General features: G+C 37.3%; 1 protein-coding gene across 1 annotated transcript in view; it reads left to right on the top strand.

Annotated features, from left to right (window-relative positions):
• rcbtb2 (regulator of chromosome condensation (RCC1) and BTB (POZ) domain containing protein 2) overlaps nucleotides 1–19,144 on the top strand; it is a 23,810-nt gene extending 4,666 nt beyond the window's left edge. The window contains exons 3-6 of the mRNA XM_073817375.1: nucleotides 7,896–8,029; nucleotides 14,025–14,164; nucleotides 14,399–14,529; nucleotides 16,909–19,144. Coding sequence (XP_073673476.1) covers nucleotides 7,896–8,029; nucleotides 14,025–14,164; nucleotides 14,399–14,529; nucleotides 16,909–17,049 — 546 coding nt within the window. The 3' untranslated portion in view covers nucleotides 17,050–19,144. The remainder of the gene's footprint in view (nucleotides 1–7,895; nucleotides 8,030–14,024; nucleotides 14,165–14,398; nucleotides 14,530–16,908) is intronic.
• Nucleotides 19,145–22,287: the final 3,143 nt, after the last annotated feature.

The following is a 22,287-nucleotide window of genomic DNA, read 5'->3' on the forward strand; positions in this document are numbered from 1 at the left end:
TGAAACAGAAGCTGCTACCCTCTCCCCATTCCCTAAGTTGTTGGCCATTTTTTCAACATGACAAAGATGATATGCATTCTTCCGACGTGAAAATCCTTCAGTGGACATGTATTGCACCCAATCTTAGCATTCTTTAGCACCTATGGGGGATTCTGTCGAGATGAGCTGAGCAACACTCCCTGTTAAAGACCAGGGCATTTAAGGAGGTCGTCCTTCAGAGTTAAACTGGACAGATGAACTTGTACACTCAGTGCCAAGAAGAGTCAGAGCAGTATACTTCTGAAGTACATACAACAGTACATATACAGCAGTATAAGTTCTGAATGTAGAATATGCTAGAATATTATACATTTGCTCAATTAAATCTAGGGTGTACTCATTTCTGCTATCCTTCATTTAAACAAAATTGGCTAATTTAGTTATTTTACAGAAAATATTGGCATATATATTTTTTGTTTTTATTACGAATATGTTAATACATTTCAATTTTGCAATCTTTTTATGAATTATATTAGTGATCATTAAAAAATGCATCTTTTATATTCATTCAGAGGGGGTGTACTCATTTATGCTGTGCACTATATATATATATATATATATATGTATATACACACACACACACACACACACACACACACACACACACACACACACACACACACGTACACGTACACACTGTCACACATACTTTTGTATATAGATACACATGGTAGTTTTTTCCAGATGAAAAGGTGAAAAGTATGTGATGTGTCTCATGTAAATGAAAACACTGTGAGCATCGTGTGTGTTTGAGTTTGTGTAGTAGACCAAATTACACCATTCATTTACACACTGACACATCAGATTTATTAGCAACATGCAGTGATTGGCCGTTGTAACTTTTTTTTATTTCTGTTGTGTGATAGGCTATTAGAATATAATATATTAGAATATAATATCACCTAGGAAACCTAACACTTTTCGGCTTTTCAGTATTTGTTTTTTTCCCACATTATTTTTACATGACTAGTGCAAATGTAGTTCTGTTAGCATAAATAGAATGTATACCTTTTTCCCCTGAAAGAATGAAGGTTAAATGTTACAACATGCCCCATTGGCATGTGTGAATTATGTTGCTATCTTCATTGAATACCATAGTTCTAATAGCAAGTCATGTTTTAACCATAACACAGTGTTACATTGTGCCTGTGCAACTGAAATTTAAATCTGGCTAGTGTCTTTTGCTGATTAGCTAAACATTAAATTATTTGTTGCAGTTGCAGTTGTATCTAAACAGTTTGACGTAACATTTAACTTAAGAAATTTACTTTTGGTGTAATTAAAAAAAATTTAGTCTTCAGTGGAGTGTTGTATATCAGAACGTCTGCCAGTTATTTCAGAGATGTTGAAAGATTAAATCTGCTTCTCACTCTTCTTTTCAAAAGTATTTATTGTGGTTTGATAATATTCAGGTCAGGTGATTGAACTGGCCAGGGCAGATGCTAAAGTTCATATGGTCCCTATAATTACCTGACCACTGTTTTTGACCACTTTTCTTTCTTTGCGGGTTACTATATTTTGGTATGTGGCTTAGTTCCAGGATAATGTGTTTGGATTTAAGTTTATTATGACTTTTTTTTTCTTACCAAGATCCTTTATTGTTTAATGTACGGTGGCCGAGAGAGCTCAACATGCTGCAACTTAAGGAAAACACATGCAAACAGAAAAAAAAGACAAAAAAAAAAAAAGACAAAAAAACATCATCAGTTTGACAACACAGGCGCTGCAAATCCTCGCAACGCAAACACAAATACGGAAACGCTGCAAACACAAAAAAGCGCTGCCAATAGCACGGAGCACAACGGAAATGTTTCATGGGGACCTCAAAAAGTGACGAACCCATCTAAGACCTGATTATTTGTTCAGTGGCTGTTGGTCAGAGCAGAGGTGTTTGTCGGTGAATTAAAAGGTGATAAAGATGAACTTAGTGATGGGAAAATGAAGCTTTTCGAAGCACCGAGGCTTTCCCCTCAACTGTATCGTAAAAAGGTTCATTACTCGAAGCTTTTCAACACGTTGCACACTAATGACATCTTGTGGTCAAAGGTGGAAAAAGTTGCTTTCGCGTCCCAGATCTCAAAGCGATTTTGGACAGTTTCATCAAATACATCAATTTGTGCTACGAAGCCGTCAGAAAAAAAAAAAAAGTAATTTTCTTGAATTAATCTGTAAATAAACTTTTTTATAAAATTATACAAGTATAAGCATGGCTCATGTAGGCATATATGTTCAAAGTAAATTAAGAATACTGTTGACTAATATCAAAAGACTATAGAATACCCAAGACATGTCACTCGTATAGTTTTGAATGGGGAAAAATGCAACGTTCATTATGGCCGCGAAGCCCCGCCTTCTTAGCGAAAGAGCCAATCGTTGATTAGTAAAGTCAGCGCGTCACTGCAGCTGCCGTTAGAAGTCACGGTTGCTATAGAAACAATCGGCGCTTTAAGACGTGCGCTCAGTACTGCGCATGTGCACTGGCTCATTGAGCTGGAAAAAATAAGCGTTTTTAAACTTTATTGGAGCTCAAGGAACCATATTTATGAGGCAGTTCATGTTGGATCTCTTTGGAGATTTAAAATATGAAATTTAATCGTCAGCTTGGTGAACAGTTTTGGAGAAATTGATGTTTCCCCATTCAAAGAGATAGGAGCTGCACTTGCCTGCCCGAGTAGTGGCCGCCGAGTGACATGACTTGCCTTAAAGGGACTTTGCTAATATTATTATTAATTAGAAGTGCTTGTGAAGCAAGGATAACTACAAAATGAACATGCACAAAATTACACATGTACATATTTATTCGTATTATGATTTATTCTTAACAAAAAGTCAATGACACTTGAAACCTGCGAAAGGGGTTTATGTTATTTGAATCAGAATATGAAGCAGTCACGTGGTTGTGTGCGAAAACGAAGCTTCGGACGTCACAGGTCACGTGGTTATGGCAAAACGAATCAAGCTCCAGTACAGTGCTTCACTGTGAGATGTTTAGTTTTTTGATACAAGCTTCGAAGCTTCGGTGTCAAACGTCACATCACTAGATAAACTATCACCTTTTAGTTCACCGACAACACCTCTGCTCTGACCAACAGCCACTGAACAAATAAGGTCCCAGATGGGTTTGTCACTTTTTGAGGTCCCCCTGAAACATTTCCGTTGTGCTCCGTGCTATTTGCAGTGCTTTTTTTGTGTTTGCAGCGGGTTTTTTTTGTGTTTGCAGCGTTTCCGTATTTGTGTTTGCTTTGCAAGGATTTGCAGCGCCTGTGTTGTCAAACTGATGAAGATGTTTTTTTTTTATTTGTTGTCGTTTTTTTCTGTTTGCATGTGTTTTCTTTCTGTTTGCATGTGTTTTCTTAAGTTGCAGCGCGTTGAGCTCTCTCGGCCACCGTATTAATGAGTCAAAATGTACCCTTGAGATTTTTTGCACTGCACATACAAAAGTGTCAATAATATGTTTAAATAATTGTTGTTCAGTTTGGTCTAATTTCTGTAAATGTGATTGTCACTACCTGAATTTTTTGGGAGTTAATTTGGTTGTAGAATGCACTTGTAGAATGCGGTTGTCACTTCTGTAAATTACTGAACTGTATTTACAGAATAGTATTACGCACTAAATGGTGAATTGTCAACCAAATTTAGCTGCAGTGTACATACAGTAGCCTTGATTTAGACATGTAAAACCACCATTTCTCATAATTATTGGGTGCTTTAATAATAGAATTGCATATATGTGATGTCATTGCATGATAACCAGAAACAACCTGCCTCATTGCATGATTAATTGAAACAAGCTGTCAAGTCAAGTTACCATTTTTTATGTAGTGCTTTTTACAATGAAGATTGTGTCAAAGCAGCTTTACAGTAATAACAGGGAAATAGTGTGTCAAGACTGCAACCAAGGCAGATACTCATCTGTTCCTGTGGTCTTGTCCTGATGGGCGTCTAGGTGACAAGGGCTTCGGAGGGGATCTGTCTCTGGCACTGACATTCAGGGCTGTAGAGGTCGTCTCTAGGTGCCCGCAGTTGATTTTGACATTCTAGGTATTATCAATGGCCAGAGTTTTGAGATTGTAGCGGATGTGAAGGACTTTAATGTAATAATAGCTTGCTCAAATACTGAGGTGCTAAACCAATTAGAGCTTTATAGGTAATTGGCAGGATTTTAAAATGTATGCAATGTTTAATAGGGAGACAGTGCAGTGTTGACAGAACCGGTCATATGTCTTGGTTCTAGTAGGGACTATAACTGCTGCATTTTGAACCAGCTGGAGTTTGTTTATTAAAAGTGCGGCGCAACCACCCAATAGAGCATCACAATAATCTCTAATCTCTAATCGTTTCTGCATTTGCTATTGAGAGCATAGGTCGTAACTTAGATATATTTTTGAGATGGAAAAGTCAGTTTTACAAATGCTAGAAATGTATCTTTCTAAGGAGAGATTGCTGTTAAATAGCACATCTAGGTTCCTAACTGATAACGAAGAATTGACAGAGCAGCCATCGACAGTGTTTTAGGACTAGGTCATTACGTGCAGAATTTTATCAAAGTCCTTTTAAGACAAGTCATGTCACTCGGCGGCCATCTTTGAAACGCCTCTCGGGCATCAAAGTGCAGCTCCTATCTCTTTGAATGGGGAAACATCAAATTCTCAAAAAATGTTCGCCAAACTTACGATTAAATTTCATATTTGAAATCTCCAAAGAAATCCAACAAGAACTGCCTCATAAATATAGTTCCTTGTGCTTGAATAGCGTTAAAAAAACGCTTATTTTTCCGGCTAGATGAGCCAGTGCGCATGCGCAGTACTGAACGCACGTCGAGCGCCGGCTGTTTCTATAGCAACCGGGACTTCTAACGGCAGATGCAGTGACGCGCTGACTTTACTGATCAACGATTGGCTCTTTCACTAAGAAGGCGGAGCTTCGCGGCCATGATGACCGTTTCATTGTTCCCCATTCAAAACTACACGAGTGACATGTCTTTGGTATTCTATTCATGGGTACCAAAGACGTCACTTCCGCTATGCTCGCCGCCATATTTGTGTCCGATATGACAACAGACACAGCGCATCTCAATGAGATTTAGTAATAAATTGAAATAAGAAATTACTTTTTACTACTACTTCCCACACTGTGTATTTGACTTGATTGTATGTTTAGGACAAAAAGTGTAAATTGTTGTGAACGTAGTCGCTCGATGAAGGCTTTAAGACCTTAAAGAATCCTCTGCCAGCTGGTCACTAACTTACTTCGCAGCGAACGGGACTCGCACTGACGGCACTAATTCCCACAGTCCGCGCTTAGATGTCGGCAAATTAGTTTTGCCGAATGCAAAAAAATGAGATTATTGAGCATAAGCGCAACATCCAGCAAGCCAAGAAAACATAAAATATACCTGAGGGAAGACGTCTTTCACGTCTTGTGTATTCCTAAAACTGGATCTCATTATTGAAGCACAAATTCAAGCACCGAAAGCATGAGATTTCTTTATTTAAAACATGCATTTTTATTCATTCAAGCTATATGGCTGCAATAACATTTTAGTTTAATTTAGTTTAGTTTATTACACCACTTGTGCAGCCAGTCACAATTCACAATGGTACCATTTACTTGGGACGATGGTTTGTGTGTAACTTGTGTGCCATTTTGTATGACAAATCATTTTTAGATTAATTGTACATAAATAGTTTTAGCAAAAGAAATATGATTATTTTTGAGAACCTTTTTACATGTATATACTTTACTGCAGGCGTTGCAATGACGAACGCTATGTAGTACAATAGTTTAGCGTTTATTATTTAATTTTCATAATTCACTAAACACTGCATAATCTAAAACACCTTCAACTATAAAACACTCTTGCTCTTAAGCCAAATGCACACTGAAACAAATAATTTACGGCATCTGGATGTACTGTAAGTCACTATTCTCTGCATTAGCACTGTTTTGAACTTGCTCTTTGAATGCTTTCTTGTTTACTAAATCTTTGGACTTACGAGTTGATCGGTTCAAAATGATGTAATCGCAAAAAAAATGTTTCTTTTCATTTTAAGGCATTATTTTCGTTATAATGTACTGATTCACAATCTTAGTCAATATTTAATTATTATTCCAGTACTCTTATTGTGCCGAAAAAAACACCCTGCTGTGAAAAGCACCTGCGTGAATGACACCGGTACGCTATATGCAAACCGACCCACTCTGAGCACTGCTGAGATCTAATAAAACTGTTGTTAGGTTTTTTTTTTTCTGATGACTGTTTTTACAGCTAACTGAACAACATATCCCGGGCATATTGTATACTTGTTGTGAACAGTCTGGGAGTTTTGTTGATCTTCCTCTGGTAGTTGTGGCTGCTGTGACCATAGACTGAAATAGGTAGCGCGGACACAAAAATGGCGGCGATAAAGCACAGTGACGTCACATGGTCCCTATGGATAGTCTTTGATTTTATATATAGAGCTGAGTATCATCAGCATAACAGTGAAAGCTAACACCATGTTTCCTAATGATATCTCCCAAGGGTAACATTTAAAGCGTGAAAAGTAACGGTCCTAGTACTGAAACTTGAGGTACATACTGCACTTGTGATGGGTATGATATGTCTTCATTCACAAATGTATGGCAGTCAGATAAGTATGATTTGAACCATGTCAGTGCACTTCCTCTAATGCCAACATAATTTTCTGGTCTATTTAAAAGAATGTTGTGGTCAGTAGTATCAAACACGGGCTAAGATCCAGTAGTACTAATAGAGAGATCTCATGATAAGAGCAGGTCATTTGTAACTCTAATGAGAGCAGTCTCAGTACTATGATCCTGACTGGATGTATACTATTTTTCTCGAAGAAGTAACGTAGTTGTGAGGATACCACCTTTTCTAGTATCTGACAGAAAAGGGAGATTCGAGATTGGTCTGTAATTAATTAATTTGTAATTGTTTTGGGGACATATCCTAATGACAGTGACAAATTAATAATATTCAGAAGAGGATCTATGACTTCTGGAAGCACGTCTTTTAGTAGCTTAGATGGAATAGGGTCTAAAATACATGTTGTTGGTTTAGATGATTTAACTCATTTATACCATTCCTCCTTTCCAATAGAAGAAATTGAGTGGAATTGTTCCTCAGGGGATCTATAGCGCACTATCTGATGCAATACTGTAGCTGACAGCTGCATGGTTACAATTTTATCTCTAATAGTATCGACCTTGGAAGTAAAGTAGTTCATAAAATCATTACTACTGTGCTTTTGGGAAATGTCTGCACCTGCTGACGTTATATTTTTTTTTATTTAGCCACTATATTGAATAAATATTTGAGGTTGTGTTTGTTTACCTTCTAAAAGAGACACAAAGTAATCAGATCTAGCAGTTTTTAAGGCTTTTCTGTAAGAGAAAGAACTGCGCTTCATTTTCTTGGCTGCGCTTTTTAGGGTGAAAGTGTTTTTTTGTTTTGTTTTTTTAACTACTTTTATTTATTTATTTATTTTTTTAATTCTTTTATTCAGTTTCTGTAAGATATTAAATTAAAAGCATCATTTCATTTTTTTTTTTCATTTTTATTTACGTATTGTTTTTTTTGTTTTTTTATTATATTTCTCTTAAAGCTGGACCGAGTTATGTAATAATAACTCAAATAGTAACTCAAAATCAGTGTTTTACTATCAAATGTGGCTTCCAATGGGGCAAAATATGCAATTGTATAGTTAAAGTAAATTGTACAGTACTTCTTGGTGGAATACAATAATGACAAAGCATTACATTTGTTTTTACACATTGAAACATAATGTAACTCTGGATGCTTTACTTTGAGAGAATGTTGCAATAAAAATTGTATTATTTTGTGACTCTTTTCTTTAGATGGAGAGGACTACCTGACTGTTGCCCAGTCGCTAAAGCGAGAGTTCGACAGCCCAGAAATCTCTGACCTAAAGTTCCTGGTTGATGGGAAATGTATTCATGTCCACAAAGCCCTTCTTAAAATCAGGTAAATTAAAATAGTTTTGTGTATAAGAAGTGAAAATGGTTTGCAGTGCCATCCAGCCTTACTGTTAACCTGAGTTTTTCCTCAGGTATATAAACAGCGTCTGAAAATAGTCTGCGATTAATCAACAAAAGATAGGGGTTTTCCCCACCGGTGTCATTCCCATGGTTTATTCAAAACTTGGCAGCTGAACTCTGAACTGACATGAACATGTGCAGACACATTCTGTATAGACGCACTATTGCATGAGCATTACTCTTCGTGACGTTACAAAATCCTATCAGAACTACATGGAATTCGAAAAACCCCACAGGCTAATTGCAACACTCTTCTCTCATTCATTCTGAGTGTTCTACTAGAGCATTAATGCATTTGTTCCAATCCTGCCAATTCCTAAAAAACAAAACCCCAAACCAAAAGATGAAGGGTTTGTGCATGAAAGAGGTTGCGGAAGGAGATGTAGTGTATCTCAAAGGTTGTGGTGGCCCCTTAATTTTTGGGAAATGTTACAGTGTACCACTCAAATACACATTACTATGCCTATTTTTTTTGGGATGGAACGTACCAGTATGTTAGTGGTGTTCTTTTTTTTTATATATATATATTGTATGTTCACATATCCATACAACAAAATATTGGGGGGGTGATAAAAACAGATCAAACTTGTTAGAAAATAGAGACATTTTATGACTTAAAATTCTGTTGTATGAAATGTATTAACATTTTTTACATAAAAAAAAAAAAAAACATTTTATAGTTTGCACACATATTTTTCGTCGAAAATACAAGTGAAATGCTTGCATTGTTCAACCCAGCAGAATGGTTCTATATTGAAGTTCATGTTTATTTGTTTTTCCAGTTGTAGAACAGAATGAGAGCAAGTACAGACAGGACACTGAGAAGAAGCCTGTAAAAAAAAAATTAGTAGTGTAGTTCCTCTTCACAGAACAGTGTAAATAATAATAAGGTAGTTTAAAGTCAGCAGCTCAATGGAAAAATTCTTCTGGGTCTGGTACTGATACACAATGTATCTTTTAAAATTTTAGGAAAGCAAAGTGTTTAGAAGAGTGTGGAATAAGTCACCTTATATCCTTGAATAAGCTTTATACTGTCCTAACCAAATGTAACATGATAATACAATTTGCAATGAAGGATTTTACATGTAAACTTCAGCTGTTGTACTGTTACGCTTAAGAAAATCACTCACAGCTTTTGACTGAATAGCCTTTGTAGCTTTACTACTTTACATACAGTGAAGTCTATGCAGTGGTTTCTTTTACATTTGATTATTTAATTTCTAAAGCGGGCTATTTCTTACCTAAATTTTTCTGTTAGAGGATCATCCTGATAAACTTAAAGGGGTCATATGATGTTTCTTGTTTTCCTTTGTCTTTGGAGTCTTACAAGCTGTTTGTGCATAGATAAGATCTGTAAAGTTGCAAAGCTTAGTCTCACACCCAAAGAGATATTTATTATAAAAGTTAAGCCACACCTTCCTAAAACGGCTCGTTCAAACACACCCCCACTCGTCCACTTCACAGCGTGGGTAGATTTGCATAACACCGCCCATATGTATATGGAAAGAAAGGTGTAACTTTCACCAGCTGTAGTATTGTTGCAGCCGCCATGTTGTGGAGACGCAGTGTGTTTCATTGTGAATGCGAAAGTACTAGTTGTGAGGACACAACTAGAAATCAGTGGTTAAGTTATATTTACAACACTGTTCCGGAATAGTACAACACAAATATTCGAGTGGGTGCTGCGCATTTTATGGAGATTTGCTACTGACTATTCAAACGATAGTTTTAAGCTGTGTAGAGTAGTGCTTGTTTCTCGTTCTATGATTGAAAATGCAGACATGGTGTTATGTATGGGATTATTTTTGTGCCAATAAAACTGAACGTAACTTTATAAAACTGAACGTAACTTTCCAAGAAACGATCCAAAATATGCCACTGCAAAAGAAGAAAAACACAATGAAAATGAAAAAATGAATTAAGTCTCACAAATTTAACATGCTCTTCAAATATGATTCATTCTTTGTTAATGATTTTCAAAGAATCGTTTTCGTGAATCATGGATTCTGAATGCGTTGCCACAGCTTTCGCTTACGCTTCGCAAATTTTCATTTGCTGTTTTGGCACAAACCTCTTGTGGGGGCGGGCTTAACAGCGATCTACTCTGATTGGCTAATGAGCTTTTGATGGACAGTTGCTCTGTGACCTGGAAGCACAGACGGTGACGTCAGTGGCGCGCATATTGGAAAGTTGTTGCGGTGTGCAATACGTCGTGCTTTGTTTATATTAAGTATTAAAGTATGACAAATTTTTAATGCCTTTTCAGAAGAAGACGAAGGCGCAGTCTACCTTTCCGTCGCTGTCAGTCCGTGTAATAAAGTCTATTTCATGTATGATGATGATGTGATAATGATATTTCATGTTCTGTTCTGTTATATTATGTTTTGCATTAAGTCCGATGCTTCTTTTTCTTTTTGTAATTATGAGTAGACACATTTTATTATGTCTTTTAAAATGTGTAGGTCTATGTTAAATTCTCTTAATTATAACATTTCTAGCACGTTTTTAAAAACATTTATTTGAGCAATAATATATATCTCATGTAGACCATTCACATGTAACACGATTTCAAGTCAATAATAGAATCCATTAAAGAGCAAAACAAATAGTAATGATAATTTAAATAGTTTTTTCCCCATCAAAAAAGTAGCCTAAATTATGTCAGTGATTCTCACTTTTAAAGAGCATCTAAAATTATTTTATTTTGATCTGCAGTATAATAAAAAAACAAATAAAATGTATTATGAAGACTATTAAATGAACTTTATGCTAGCCTAACGAATTTTCTTCATGACGAATAGCCTACTTCAAAACGAAGCTTACATAAATTCATAAATCACGAATATTATGAAATAAAATTATTTGTTCATGCATCAATCCATTAAAGAGCAAAAAAAATAAAAAATAAAATAATAATAATAAAAAAAAAAAAAAATTCTTGAAATTCGTCTGCTGTGTATCCAAATCCAATATATAAGGATACTAGCAACCTCCTTTTAAGAAGTAAAAAATTAAGGAATTAGCCTGTATTCAATAGATGGGGCAATAAGGTTTTTTTTTACTTGAGTTAGACTGCCGATCAAAATAAAATAATACTTGATCATCTTTAAAAATGAGAGAATCACTGACATAATTTAGGCTATTGACTGCATAAAAAAGAAACTATTTAAATTTGCAGCGTAAACTTATGAATTGAAAAAGCCAAGAAATAAATCACAACAATAGAGATTTTTCCTATTAAGAAAAACGTTTGATAAAATTACAAAATTAATGCTGAATAATATATGACAGGAAACACTTCTCCGCTATAGCTGCACTTGGTATCAGTGACAAATATTAAATATTTAAAAAATCTTTGTGAAAACGAATGGCAATGACTGGTTATTGGATTCTAAGATTATTATCTTTAGACACAGTCTGACACTTTTTTTGCCATGAACAGACCCAGACCTACTGGGCACGATCCGTCGTCAAGACCAAATTCCATTCATGACAGTCCTGTAGCGTCGGCTTTAGTTTCACGAATTTATCATGTTTGGGACGCTATTAATCAGCCATTTTAACTGAAAGATGAAGGCGGTGATATTGATGTTGTCCACTAGATGGAGCCACATGATAAGGAATCTTCTAGGCCAGGGGTTTTCAAACCTGTCCTGGAGCCTCCCCTGCCCTGCACATTTTGTATGTCTCCCTTATTAGGCACACCCAATTCAGGTCTTGCAGTCTCTACTAATGAGCTGATGATTTGAATCAGGTGTATTAGATGAGAGAGACAAGCAAAATGTGCAGGGCAGGGGAGGCTCCAGGACAGGTTTGAAAACCCCTGTTCTAGGCCTAATATTTTTCGAGTTCCTTTCGATCAGTGGGACTGACAGCTCGACATCAATTTTTCCCAGTGAACTCATCTGGCCACAGCACACATGTTCACTGTCTCTTTGACTATCTGAGATGAGCTCTGGCCCAGTGAACCAGAAGCATCACTTGATATATAGCTTTCTGATGAGCCAAACCTGATAACCTTACCTATTACTAATTTACCCTGCTCACAAACTGTTCCAAAACAGCTTATTTGGATATTCTATAACCCTTTTTTATTTTGCCTCTGTCCCAACTTTTTTTTAGTGTGGTGTAGCCATGAAAATCAAAATTTGTTTATATTTACAAAATATATTTAAGTTGGTCAGTGAAACTTTGAAAATCTTTTCTTTGTACTTTTGTCAATTAAATAAAAGTTAAAGAGAATTATCAAATTTACAGATTCCTGATTTGTATTGCATTTTACAATGTGTTATTAAATGGTTAAACATTTATCTGAAACATTACGTATTGTTCTTGTGATTTTTATTCATGCTGGAAAATGTATTAATTATTTAAAAAACATTGTGTCTATTTTGTATTTTTTAGTCATCAAAATAATTGGATAATAATATGAAAGTGTACTTTGATTTTTATTCTTAAGATTTTTTTCTATTGATCTAGTATTCTGACAATCCAAAACTTATGATTTCATTGTTAGCTTTATTCCATGTGCAAGGAGAGTACGAACAGTGCCTTCAGGTGATGAGATTTTAAAAACAAAAACAATAACTTTATTGTTTCAAAGAAGAAAGAAAATAACAATAGGACTGAAATGAAATTAAAATGATTAGCCTATAGTGATTACTTGGTTTTGAAGTTCTTGATTTTCGTTAACTATCCCTTTAAGTAAAATGCAAATACATTCCTTTAAATAAAATAAAACAAAACACAAGGCTATATATTTAAGATATTGTTTTTATTACTTATGTTACTTGATTTTAAATAAACATGTTCATCTGTGATTTTTATTGTATGAAACTGGGGAAATTACAGCTGTGCTGACAATGTATTACAAATCTAACAGAGACATATCCTGTGCTTCCAGGTCAGAGAGCAACTGTCCATCAAAAGCTCATTAGCCAATCAGAGTAGATCGCTGTTAAGGCCGCCCCCACGAGAGGTTTGTGCCAAAACAGCAAACGAAAATTTGTGAAGTGTAAGCGAAAGCTGTGGCAACGCATTCAGAATCCATGATTCGCAAAAACGATTCTTTGAAAATCATTAACAAAGAATGAATCATATTTGAAGAGCATGTTAAATTCGTGCGACTGAGTTCATTTTTTCATTTTCATTGTGTTTTTCTTCTTTTGCAGTGGCATATTTTTGATCGTTTCTTGGAAAGTTACGTTCAGTTTTATAAAGTTACGTTCAGTCTTATTGGCACAAAAATAATCCCATAGTTATGTTTACGCAACGCATTGCGTAAAAACACCATATGAGTCATTATAATCAGTAGTTATGTCCCCACTGGATGCAACAAATGCCTCATTTATAATGGGTTTTATTGTTTCTGTCTTGTCGCACCAAGAAATGGCATCACAACATGGTAAGGGGCGTAACATTTCCTTCACACGCTTGAGGTATTCAGCCAATCACAATGCACCGGATAGCTGGCCAATCAGAGAACACCTCGCTTTTCATCAATGATGAGTTTTGTAAAAATCTAAGCGTTTCAGAAAGGCGGGGCAGAGAGGAGCAACAATAATGTACAGTATGTGGAAAATAATGTTTTTTGAACCTCAAACTGCATAAACACATTGCATTACACCAAAATAATGCAATACACAAAATAATGCTCTTTTTATCAACATCATATGACCCCTTTAAAGCACTGTTTATTTAATTTACATGTTTGTTTTGTATGCATTTGTGATCATATTGTTTGTAATTTATTTTGTTACTGACTGTTTACTTGAATTCAATGTTTGAACTTTATATTTGCTGGTCAAAAAAAAAATAATTACAATAAATAGAACTTTAAAAATAAAAAATAAAAAAAATTATCAAATTTAAAAATAGTTTTAAACATGAATAAAAACTATTATTTTGTGGTTATGTTATAGATGTGAGCATTTTCGAGCATTGCTGAATGAGACTGATGAAGAGACCATAGAGATTCATCAGTTCTCTTATCTGGTGTATCGGGCGTTCCTGGAGTACCTGTATACTGATACCATCAACCTCCCACCTGAGGATGCCATTGGTACAACTGCACACTTCATGACTGCTAGATCACAGTCGAAAATCCATGATCTGGATTATTTATTTATTTTATTTTTTTAATCCACAAATATATAGCTGTTTGAAATAATTTTAGATAGAGAGTCTAACAAGTCACATTGGAAAAAGTTGTTAACTACCCCTGTACAGTAGCACTTTTTTAAAATGTCTGACTGATGTTTGTTGTTTGGTGTTTATGATCTGTTGCATTGTAAAGGTCTCCTGGATTTGGCCACATACTACCGTGAGAACCGTCTGAAAAGACTGTGTCAGGAGACCATCAAGAGAGGCATCACAGAGGAGAACGCTATAACACTGCTCTCAGCTGCTGTCAAGTATGAAGCACGGGTGAGTGTACACACTCAAACATTCAGTCATATATCCATTTAGGTAAATACAGGTCCTGTTCCAAATGTTAGTGAGATTAACATTAACATGTTGCTAAGCTAACAACTCCATACTCAAAAATAAAATATCCAAATATCCAAAGAAGATATGAAATACAACACAAAACAACAGACTAAACATACTGCTAAGCAAATAACTTATTACAGCGAATACAAAATACAAACACATTAACAATTCATTTAATCGAATTTGATGTTTGCATATTGCTAAGCTAACAACAAATACTCTAATACTTACGTAAAGCATATTGGAGACACGACCAACATTTATAGTTGTTTTACTAAATTTTGATGTTACCGTATTGCTACAGTACAGTATAGTGTGATGTTAGCTAACTTCATACTCTATAAAGTGGGAAAACAAACGACCACAATTATTGGGTGAAATACAGAAAACACAACTAACTTTCATAGTTGATCTAGTAGATTTTGATGTTAGTGTATTGCTAAGCAAATTACTTCATTCTCTTATAAAAAAGAAAAGATTAAAGAACACACAAATACTGTTTGAAATGGCTTATTTGAAACAGAATGAGCATTTACAGCTGATGCAGCAGAGTTTGATGTTAGTGCATTTCTAAGATTAAATTATTAAAAAGCAGAAAAAAACAAACATTATTTTTAAAAAGACATTTACAATTGACCCAGTGCAGTTTTATGTTCTCATATTGCTTAGATAATGACTTCATATACTAATAAGAAAACAATACAAAGGACACAAGTATAGGTTACTTTAAAGTCAGCAAAATTTGACATTAACATGACGTTGACATAACATTCACAGTTGATTTAGCAGAGTTTGATGTTAGCATATTATCTTAACATTTTGTTAAACTAATGACTTTATGATCTAATAAGAAAAAAAAACACAAATATTGGTTAAAATGGCTGACTTGTAGTTCAGAGAAAACTTGATGGGTTGGCAGCCACATCACCCTGTAGCCTAAGACTAGTTGCCCACTGAAGTTAAGCAGGGTTGAGCCTGGATAGTACCAGTGTTGGGCACTTTAAAAAAAGTAATTCATTATAGTTACTAGTAACTTCTCACAAATAGTAACTGAGTTACATCATTATAAAAGATATATAACTAATTACCAGGGAAAGTAACTATTGTGTTACTTTTAAAAAATGTTAATAAATGTCAAATAACTTGGATAACCCCAATTAATAAATATGGTAAATTAGTAAAACATTATACATTAATCTACACTATTTCAATGTTGCTGTGGGACAACGTGAGAGACACCTTCCAGGGGCTAAATATCACGTTATTGGGGTTGCTTCAACCCGCGGACATGAAAAACGCTGCGGTCTGTCTAGTTTTTTTCGTGATGATCGCAAAAAGAACTACTCTGTCATTTCGAAACTGCAAAGGGTCTACTTTTATTTAGGTATAGTCATAACAACAAGAAAACAATGTGCTTTTGTAAAATAAATAAAATAAACAGAGTGCGCTGTCGGAATGGGATGAAAAATCGATTCGCGGATCGATGCATCACGAATCGATTCTGAGCTTAGATTTTAATAGCAGATGGCACTCTAATCTAGTCTAATGCCGTCTTGGTCTCCGTCACCTCTCTTCACAGACACATGATAAAACAACCTGAATTTCTGTGAATATGTGCCTCACAGACATGAGAAATATATGTATAGAAAATGTCACGTCGAAAACAAATATTCTCTGATAAGTAATCCATATGATACCAATGTGAGCTTCAGTTAACTCATCTCTAATGTAATCAGGCCCATGAGCGACTCATGGGCAAGATTACATTAGAGATGAGTTAAAACAGGATTTTTTTTTTTTTTTAACATCCATGTGAGCATTGGGCATGTTACTTTAAAAAAGTAATTAGTTATATTTACTAGTAACTGAGTTACATCACTATATAAGTAACTAATTATCAGGGAAAGTAACTATTGTGTTACTTTTTTAAAAATAATTTCAAATATGTCAAATAACTTGGATGTCCCCAATATTAAATATGTTAAATGAATGAAATGGACATCAAAACAATTCTTACAAACCCAGATTCACAAGATGTTTTTTGTGAATCTGGTCCGAGAAAATCGTAAGAAGTGACTTCTGATTTCAAACAGATTTGGGTGTCTAGTGTGACATTTAGATAGCACCATACAACTATAACTATAAAGATAGCTCATATAGAGTGTCTAAAAATGCTGTCTAGGCAGGCAGCTCACTAGGTTTTGGAACAGTGCCCTAAACGTACATATATTTGCGGTTTCATATATTATTCTGTAGGTCTTTGGTGGTGGTTCTCTTTCTCATTGAATCAGTCCATCCACTCTTCATGTGCAGGATCTGGAAGAGTTCTGTTTCAAGTTTTGCGTTAACCACCTGACGGCTGTCACTCAGACCCAGGCCTTCGCCGACATGGACCACGATCTGCTGAAGAATTTCATCAGCAAAGCTAGCCGCTACGGGGCATTCAAGAACTAATGGAAAAATATAGTCTGAGGAGGTATTCTGCTTTGGCTCTGCTACATCCAGGCAAGTTATCTTAAATACCTCAGATGTGGAGAGAAAGGAGCCAAATTCCTGTGGTTTGAGTATGAAAAAGTGGGAAAGGCCCTTGCACTGGTTTTCTTCTGGGTCCCAGTGCCTTTAAATTATTACATCCCCATCTGAAGCCCTATGTAAGTGGAATAATTCAAGATTCAAGGATTCAAAGGGACCAGAGGAGTTTAAAAAGATTGTATTGAAATAGCTGAACAAAAAAACACCTCTGAGGTGCTTTATGAGCAAGGGATTCATCTGTGCATAAGCAAAAGGGAAGACCATCTAATGTAGGAGATGGTTGATGGAGAAAGAGTGCTTTTCTGTTACTGAACTATTGTTTAGGGTCAAGATCACATTATTTGAAATGTCTTTAAATATATAATGGATTGGAAAGTTACAGTCAGCCAAACAGGTTGTCCATCTCAAATCCATCTATTATTATCATGATGGCCTTTATAAAGCAGGCCAACAGCCGTGCCTCCTGTGGGAGGTTACCTGTGTCATAGGATATCATGTTTTCATTTTTTCTGGCATTAGAAGAAACTTTACACATGTCATATTAGAGTGGTATAGCATTATTTTTAAACGTAGAATCAAGTGGCACCAATTTAATTTACATATCCAACTAATGTCATTTATGCTATTTTTTTACTGATGGTAATGTTACTTTTGATACGTTTTTTCTCTTTCTGTGTAACAGTATTATTTTGAATATGTCAGAAAGGTCAATGTCTGTGATTCTGTCCAGTCATATTTTTACAAGCACTAAAACAAGTGTCCAGGTGAATCTCACCAAAACTATCAAGCAACTGTCTGGACCATTTTTTACCCCAAAATTAAAAGAAATGCAATAAGAAATTATAATTTGCATAAAGAAAAGCCTGTTTCTAAAATACATTTCCCCCAATTCAAACAATGTTAATGTTAAAAATAAATATGCACAGACACACAGACACACACACACACACACACACACACACACACACACACACACACAAAAATATTTTATTTTTTTATAAATAATGTAATACATTTTTTGGGAGCAAATTATGAGCTGGGGATTGTTCCTGACATTTAGTAGACCGCAGTGATATTTTTCCCAGGCAAATGGCGCCGACTGGTGGTGTTGATGCGTTGAACCATGTGCCCATATTTTATCATTCATTCTTTCCATCGACAGCTAAAGACTTTCTTTTCCCTACAGTGAAGTTTTTTTTTTTTATCACTCATTATAGCATCAGCCAACCAACCTAATCTTGAAATGGCACTGAAACAGCAAGCATAAATAACACACACACACACACACACACACACACACACACACACACACACACACACACACACACACAATTCAAGTGTTTACAGTAAGTTAAGAGGTGTTAAGGAAGCATGACCTGACATCAGAGAGAAAGTTTTCACTCTCTCTCAAAGGTCATAATGTCTTCTTCATGGTCAGTTGTTACAGTCTGTTCATACTTGTTTACACAGTCGGGGGTTTCTGTTCTGTTGTAGATAATTCTACATGATTTCCTTCCTTCATAATTCCATAAATGAGGGTCAGGACCACTAACCCTGCCTGATTGCCAAGAGAGGGTCTGTTAAGTGTTTCCCAGTGGACATGTTAAGAATGGGGGCTAAAATAACTTAACACTTGTAAAAAAATGTTTTAATATGATACCAAACTTCTGGTTTTCAATTAAGTAAATGTCATACAGCACTTTGAATATTTAAATAAATGTCCTGTTGTCACAACCCCGTCTGTCATTGGTTTCTCCCATTGTCTTCCCCTGCCATTCTGTGTTCATTTGGTTTAGCCCTGTGTTTAGCCATTATCTGTTTCACCTGTCCTTGTAATCATTAGTCATCTGTGTCACCTGTGTTTGATAATTAGTTGCCCTTTATAAGTCTGTCTTTGAGTTTAGTCTTTTGTCGGTCTTTAACGTTATCTGGATGTGTGTGAAAGCCCTCTGTGTTCCTGCCTGTTCCTGCCTTGTTCATCTTGGAGAATTCTATTAAATTTATTGTTGATTGTTAATCTCGTCTATCGTCTCGTCTCGTCCTGCACACCCGCGTGACAGAAAGACCGACCCAAAAAAAATTCACGGCGTCTTCCCCTGCGTTTATTTTCCGTTTTTTTTGTATCAGTGTTTAGTTTATTTTTTTTTTTTTTTTTCCCCCGTCATGAATGATCCCGCCGTCCTCATCCTCCTCCTGAAGCAGGGGAACCGCTCTCTCGAGGACCACACCAGAGACTTTATATTCCTCGCCCCGTTTACGCACTACCCGGACAGTTGCCTATGCACGTTCTACCGCGTGGGACTTAATGATAACATCCAGAGGCAGCTGTCCGGGGATGGTCCTCGAGAGAGCCTCGCCGACTACATCGAGTGGGTGCTGGTGTCCAGCAGAGCTTCGTTGACCGCGAAGGATGACACCAGCCCCACTCCAGACCCAGAACCCAGCCCAACATCACCCCGACAAGCGGAGTTGCAGCCCGAGCCCACCGACGATGGAGAGCCCGAGCCGAGAGCGACAGAGCCAGAGCCGGACCCATCGGACCAGGTGCGAGAGCCGACTGCTACATCCGCGACGGTGGAGTACGACGTGGAGCAAGAGAGGGCTACAGAGAGCCCTGCCCACTGCACCACCACTGGGGGTGAGAATGAGCAACACTCTGGGGACTTAATAGACTTTTCCACAGAACCACTGACCTGCCTGAACTTCCCACCCACCCGCCCTCTTCTGCCTATGCCTGAGTCTCCGCTGGTCCCGTCCAGCCATCCTGAGTCTCCGCTGGTCCCGTCCAGCCATCCTGAATCTCCGCTGGTCCCGTCCAGCCGTCCTGAATCTCCGCTGGTTCCGTCCAGTCGTCCAGAGTCATCGCTGATTTCGCCCAGCCTTCCAGAATCTCCGCTATCACCTGTCAGTCCCCCTGCTCACCCTCAGTCATCCACCTGTGCAGTGGGCTCGCCGCGGGACTGCCAGCTTCCATCGGCGTCTCGGCTGGAGGATTCCTCAGCTCCGCCTCCAGCCTCCGAGTCCTGGACTCCGCCTCGGCCCTTCGACCCCGCGGTTCCACCACGGCTCTCGACGCCCTCCTCTCCACCGTCGCCCGTCGATCCACCAGCTCCACCGGGCTCCATCGTCTTTCCGGCTCCGCCCTGGTCAGTCGTCACCCCATCGGCTCCTCAGGACTCTGCTCCTCCGGCTGTGCCTCGTCGCGCCGTCCCACCGGCTCCTTGGGACTCCTCCTTCCTGCGGGCACAGCCTCCATCCTCTGTCGCTCCGGCTCCGCCGCGGATCTCCGGGACTCCGCCTCCGCCTCGGGCGCCAGAGCCTGTTCCACCTTGGCCCTCCGGATCCTCGGCGTCACCCCGGATCATCGGCTCTCCGTCTCCGCCTCGGGCTCCTCCGCCATCTGCTCCGCCTCTGTCGGTCGGCCCCATGGAGTCGGCACGCCTTCCTCCACCATGGCTCCTCCCTCCGTCGGCTCCACCGTGGGCCGTCATCATGGCTGTGGTCTGGGTCAGTTCTTCCTGCTTCAGGTCCCTCCTGTTTCCTCCCTGGCTCCTCCCACCTTCGTCGCCCCCCTGGACTCTCATGACTTTGTTTGTTGTCCCCCTCCAGGGGTACCGTCCTCCGCCCAAGCCTCCTCCCTTATGTACTCTGTTCTTCCGCCCCTCTCGTTTTCTCCACGGCGCGAGGACGCGCCTTTCCGGAGGGGGGCGTGATGTCACAACCCCGTCTGTCATTGGTTTCTCCCATTGTCTTCCCCTGCCATTCTGTGTTCATTTGGTTTAGCCCTGTGTTTAGCCATTATCTGTTTCACCTGTCCTTGTAATCATTAGTCATCTGTGTCACCTGTGTTTGATAATTAGTTGCCCTTTATAAGTCTGTCTTTGAGTTTAGTCTTTTGTCGGTCTTTAACGTTATCTGGATGTGTGTGAAAGCCCTCTGTGTTCCTGCCTGTTCCTGCCTTGTTCATCTTGGAGAATTCTATTAAATTTATTGTTGATTGTTAATCTCGTCTATCGTCTCGTCTCGTCCTGCACACCCGCGTGACACCTGTATGTTAAAGTTACTGTGTTTTGGAAAAGTTATTACAAATATATTATTGCAATACAAATATTGGACTTTTTTTCCCCGCTTGCATAATTTTCACTTTTTTTTTTCTTTTTTGTAATAAAGGATATATATTTATTATTTTGCATCACAATAGCTATATATAATCTATTTCAATACATTTTATTTAATTAATTTTACAGTCTATGGTGTAACAGGCAACAGTGGGGCATATTGTCACATCTTATGATCTTCTCCAACATAACTGTATTTATGTGTGTGTATATATAGTTAAATTTATTTCTTTATTATTATTTTTCAAAAAGATGTATAGGTTACAGTTGAGGTCAAATGTTTACATTACCCTTTCAGAATCTGCAAAATGTTATTTTACCAAAATAAGAGTGATCATACATGATGTATGCTATTGTCCTAAATAAGATATTACATATAGTAAGAGAAAATAATAGTTGAATTTATAAAAATTACCCCGTTCAAAAATGTACATACCCTTAATTCTTAATTCTTAATACTGTGATGTTACCTGAATGGTTTTTGTTTAGTGACAGTTGTTCATGGGTCCCTTTTTTGTCCTCAACAGTTAAACAGCCTGTTGTTTTTTAGACAAAAATCCTTCAGGTCCCACAAATTCTTTGGTTTTCCAGCATTTTTGTGTATTTGAACCCTTTCCAACAATGACTATAATTTTGAGACTTGTGGACTATATGTAAACATATTTTATGTGGAATATCTTATTCAGATCAGTACTAAATAAACAATAACATGCATTTTGTATGATCCCTCTTGTTCTAAATAATTAAATAATTAACATTCGGCAGATTCTGAAAGGGGGTGTAAACTTTTGACCTCAATTATAAATGCCATATTGAATTTAACGTGGATGAAAGCTAGGTAGTGAGGGTTAGACTGTAAGGTTATGTAATGTTCATAACTCACAGCTTTGAAAATGTTTTATGGAGTTTTTGCCTATTGAAAGTCCTCATATATTTAGGCATCTAAAGAATCGGTATGTTGTTAACAACCAATGTCTGTGCCTTCACAGAGTCGTTTTAATAGCCTAACAAAATTTCTGTACAATCTGCTGCTGTAAGACAT

The sequence above is a fragment of the Garra rufa genome, chromosome 14, assembly GCF_049309525.1.
Source record: "Garra rufa chromosome 14, GarRuf1.0, whole genome shotgun sequence".
NCBI classification, from domain to species: domain Eukaryota; kingdom Metazoa; phylum Chordata; class Actinopteri; order Cypriniformes; family Cyprinidae; genus Garra; species Garra rufa.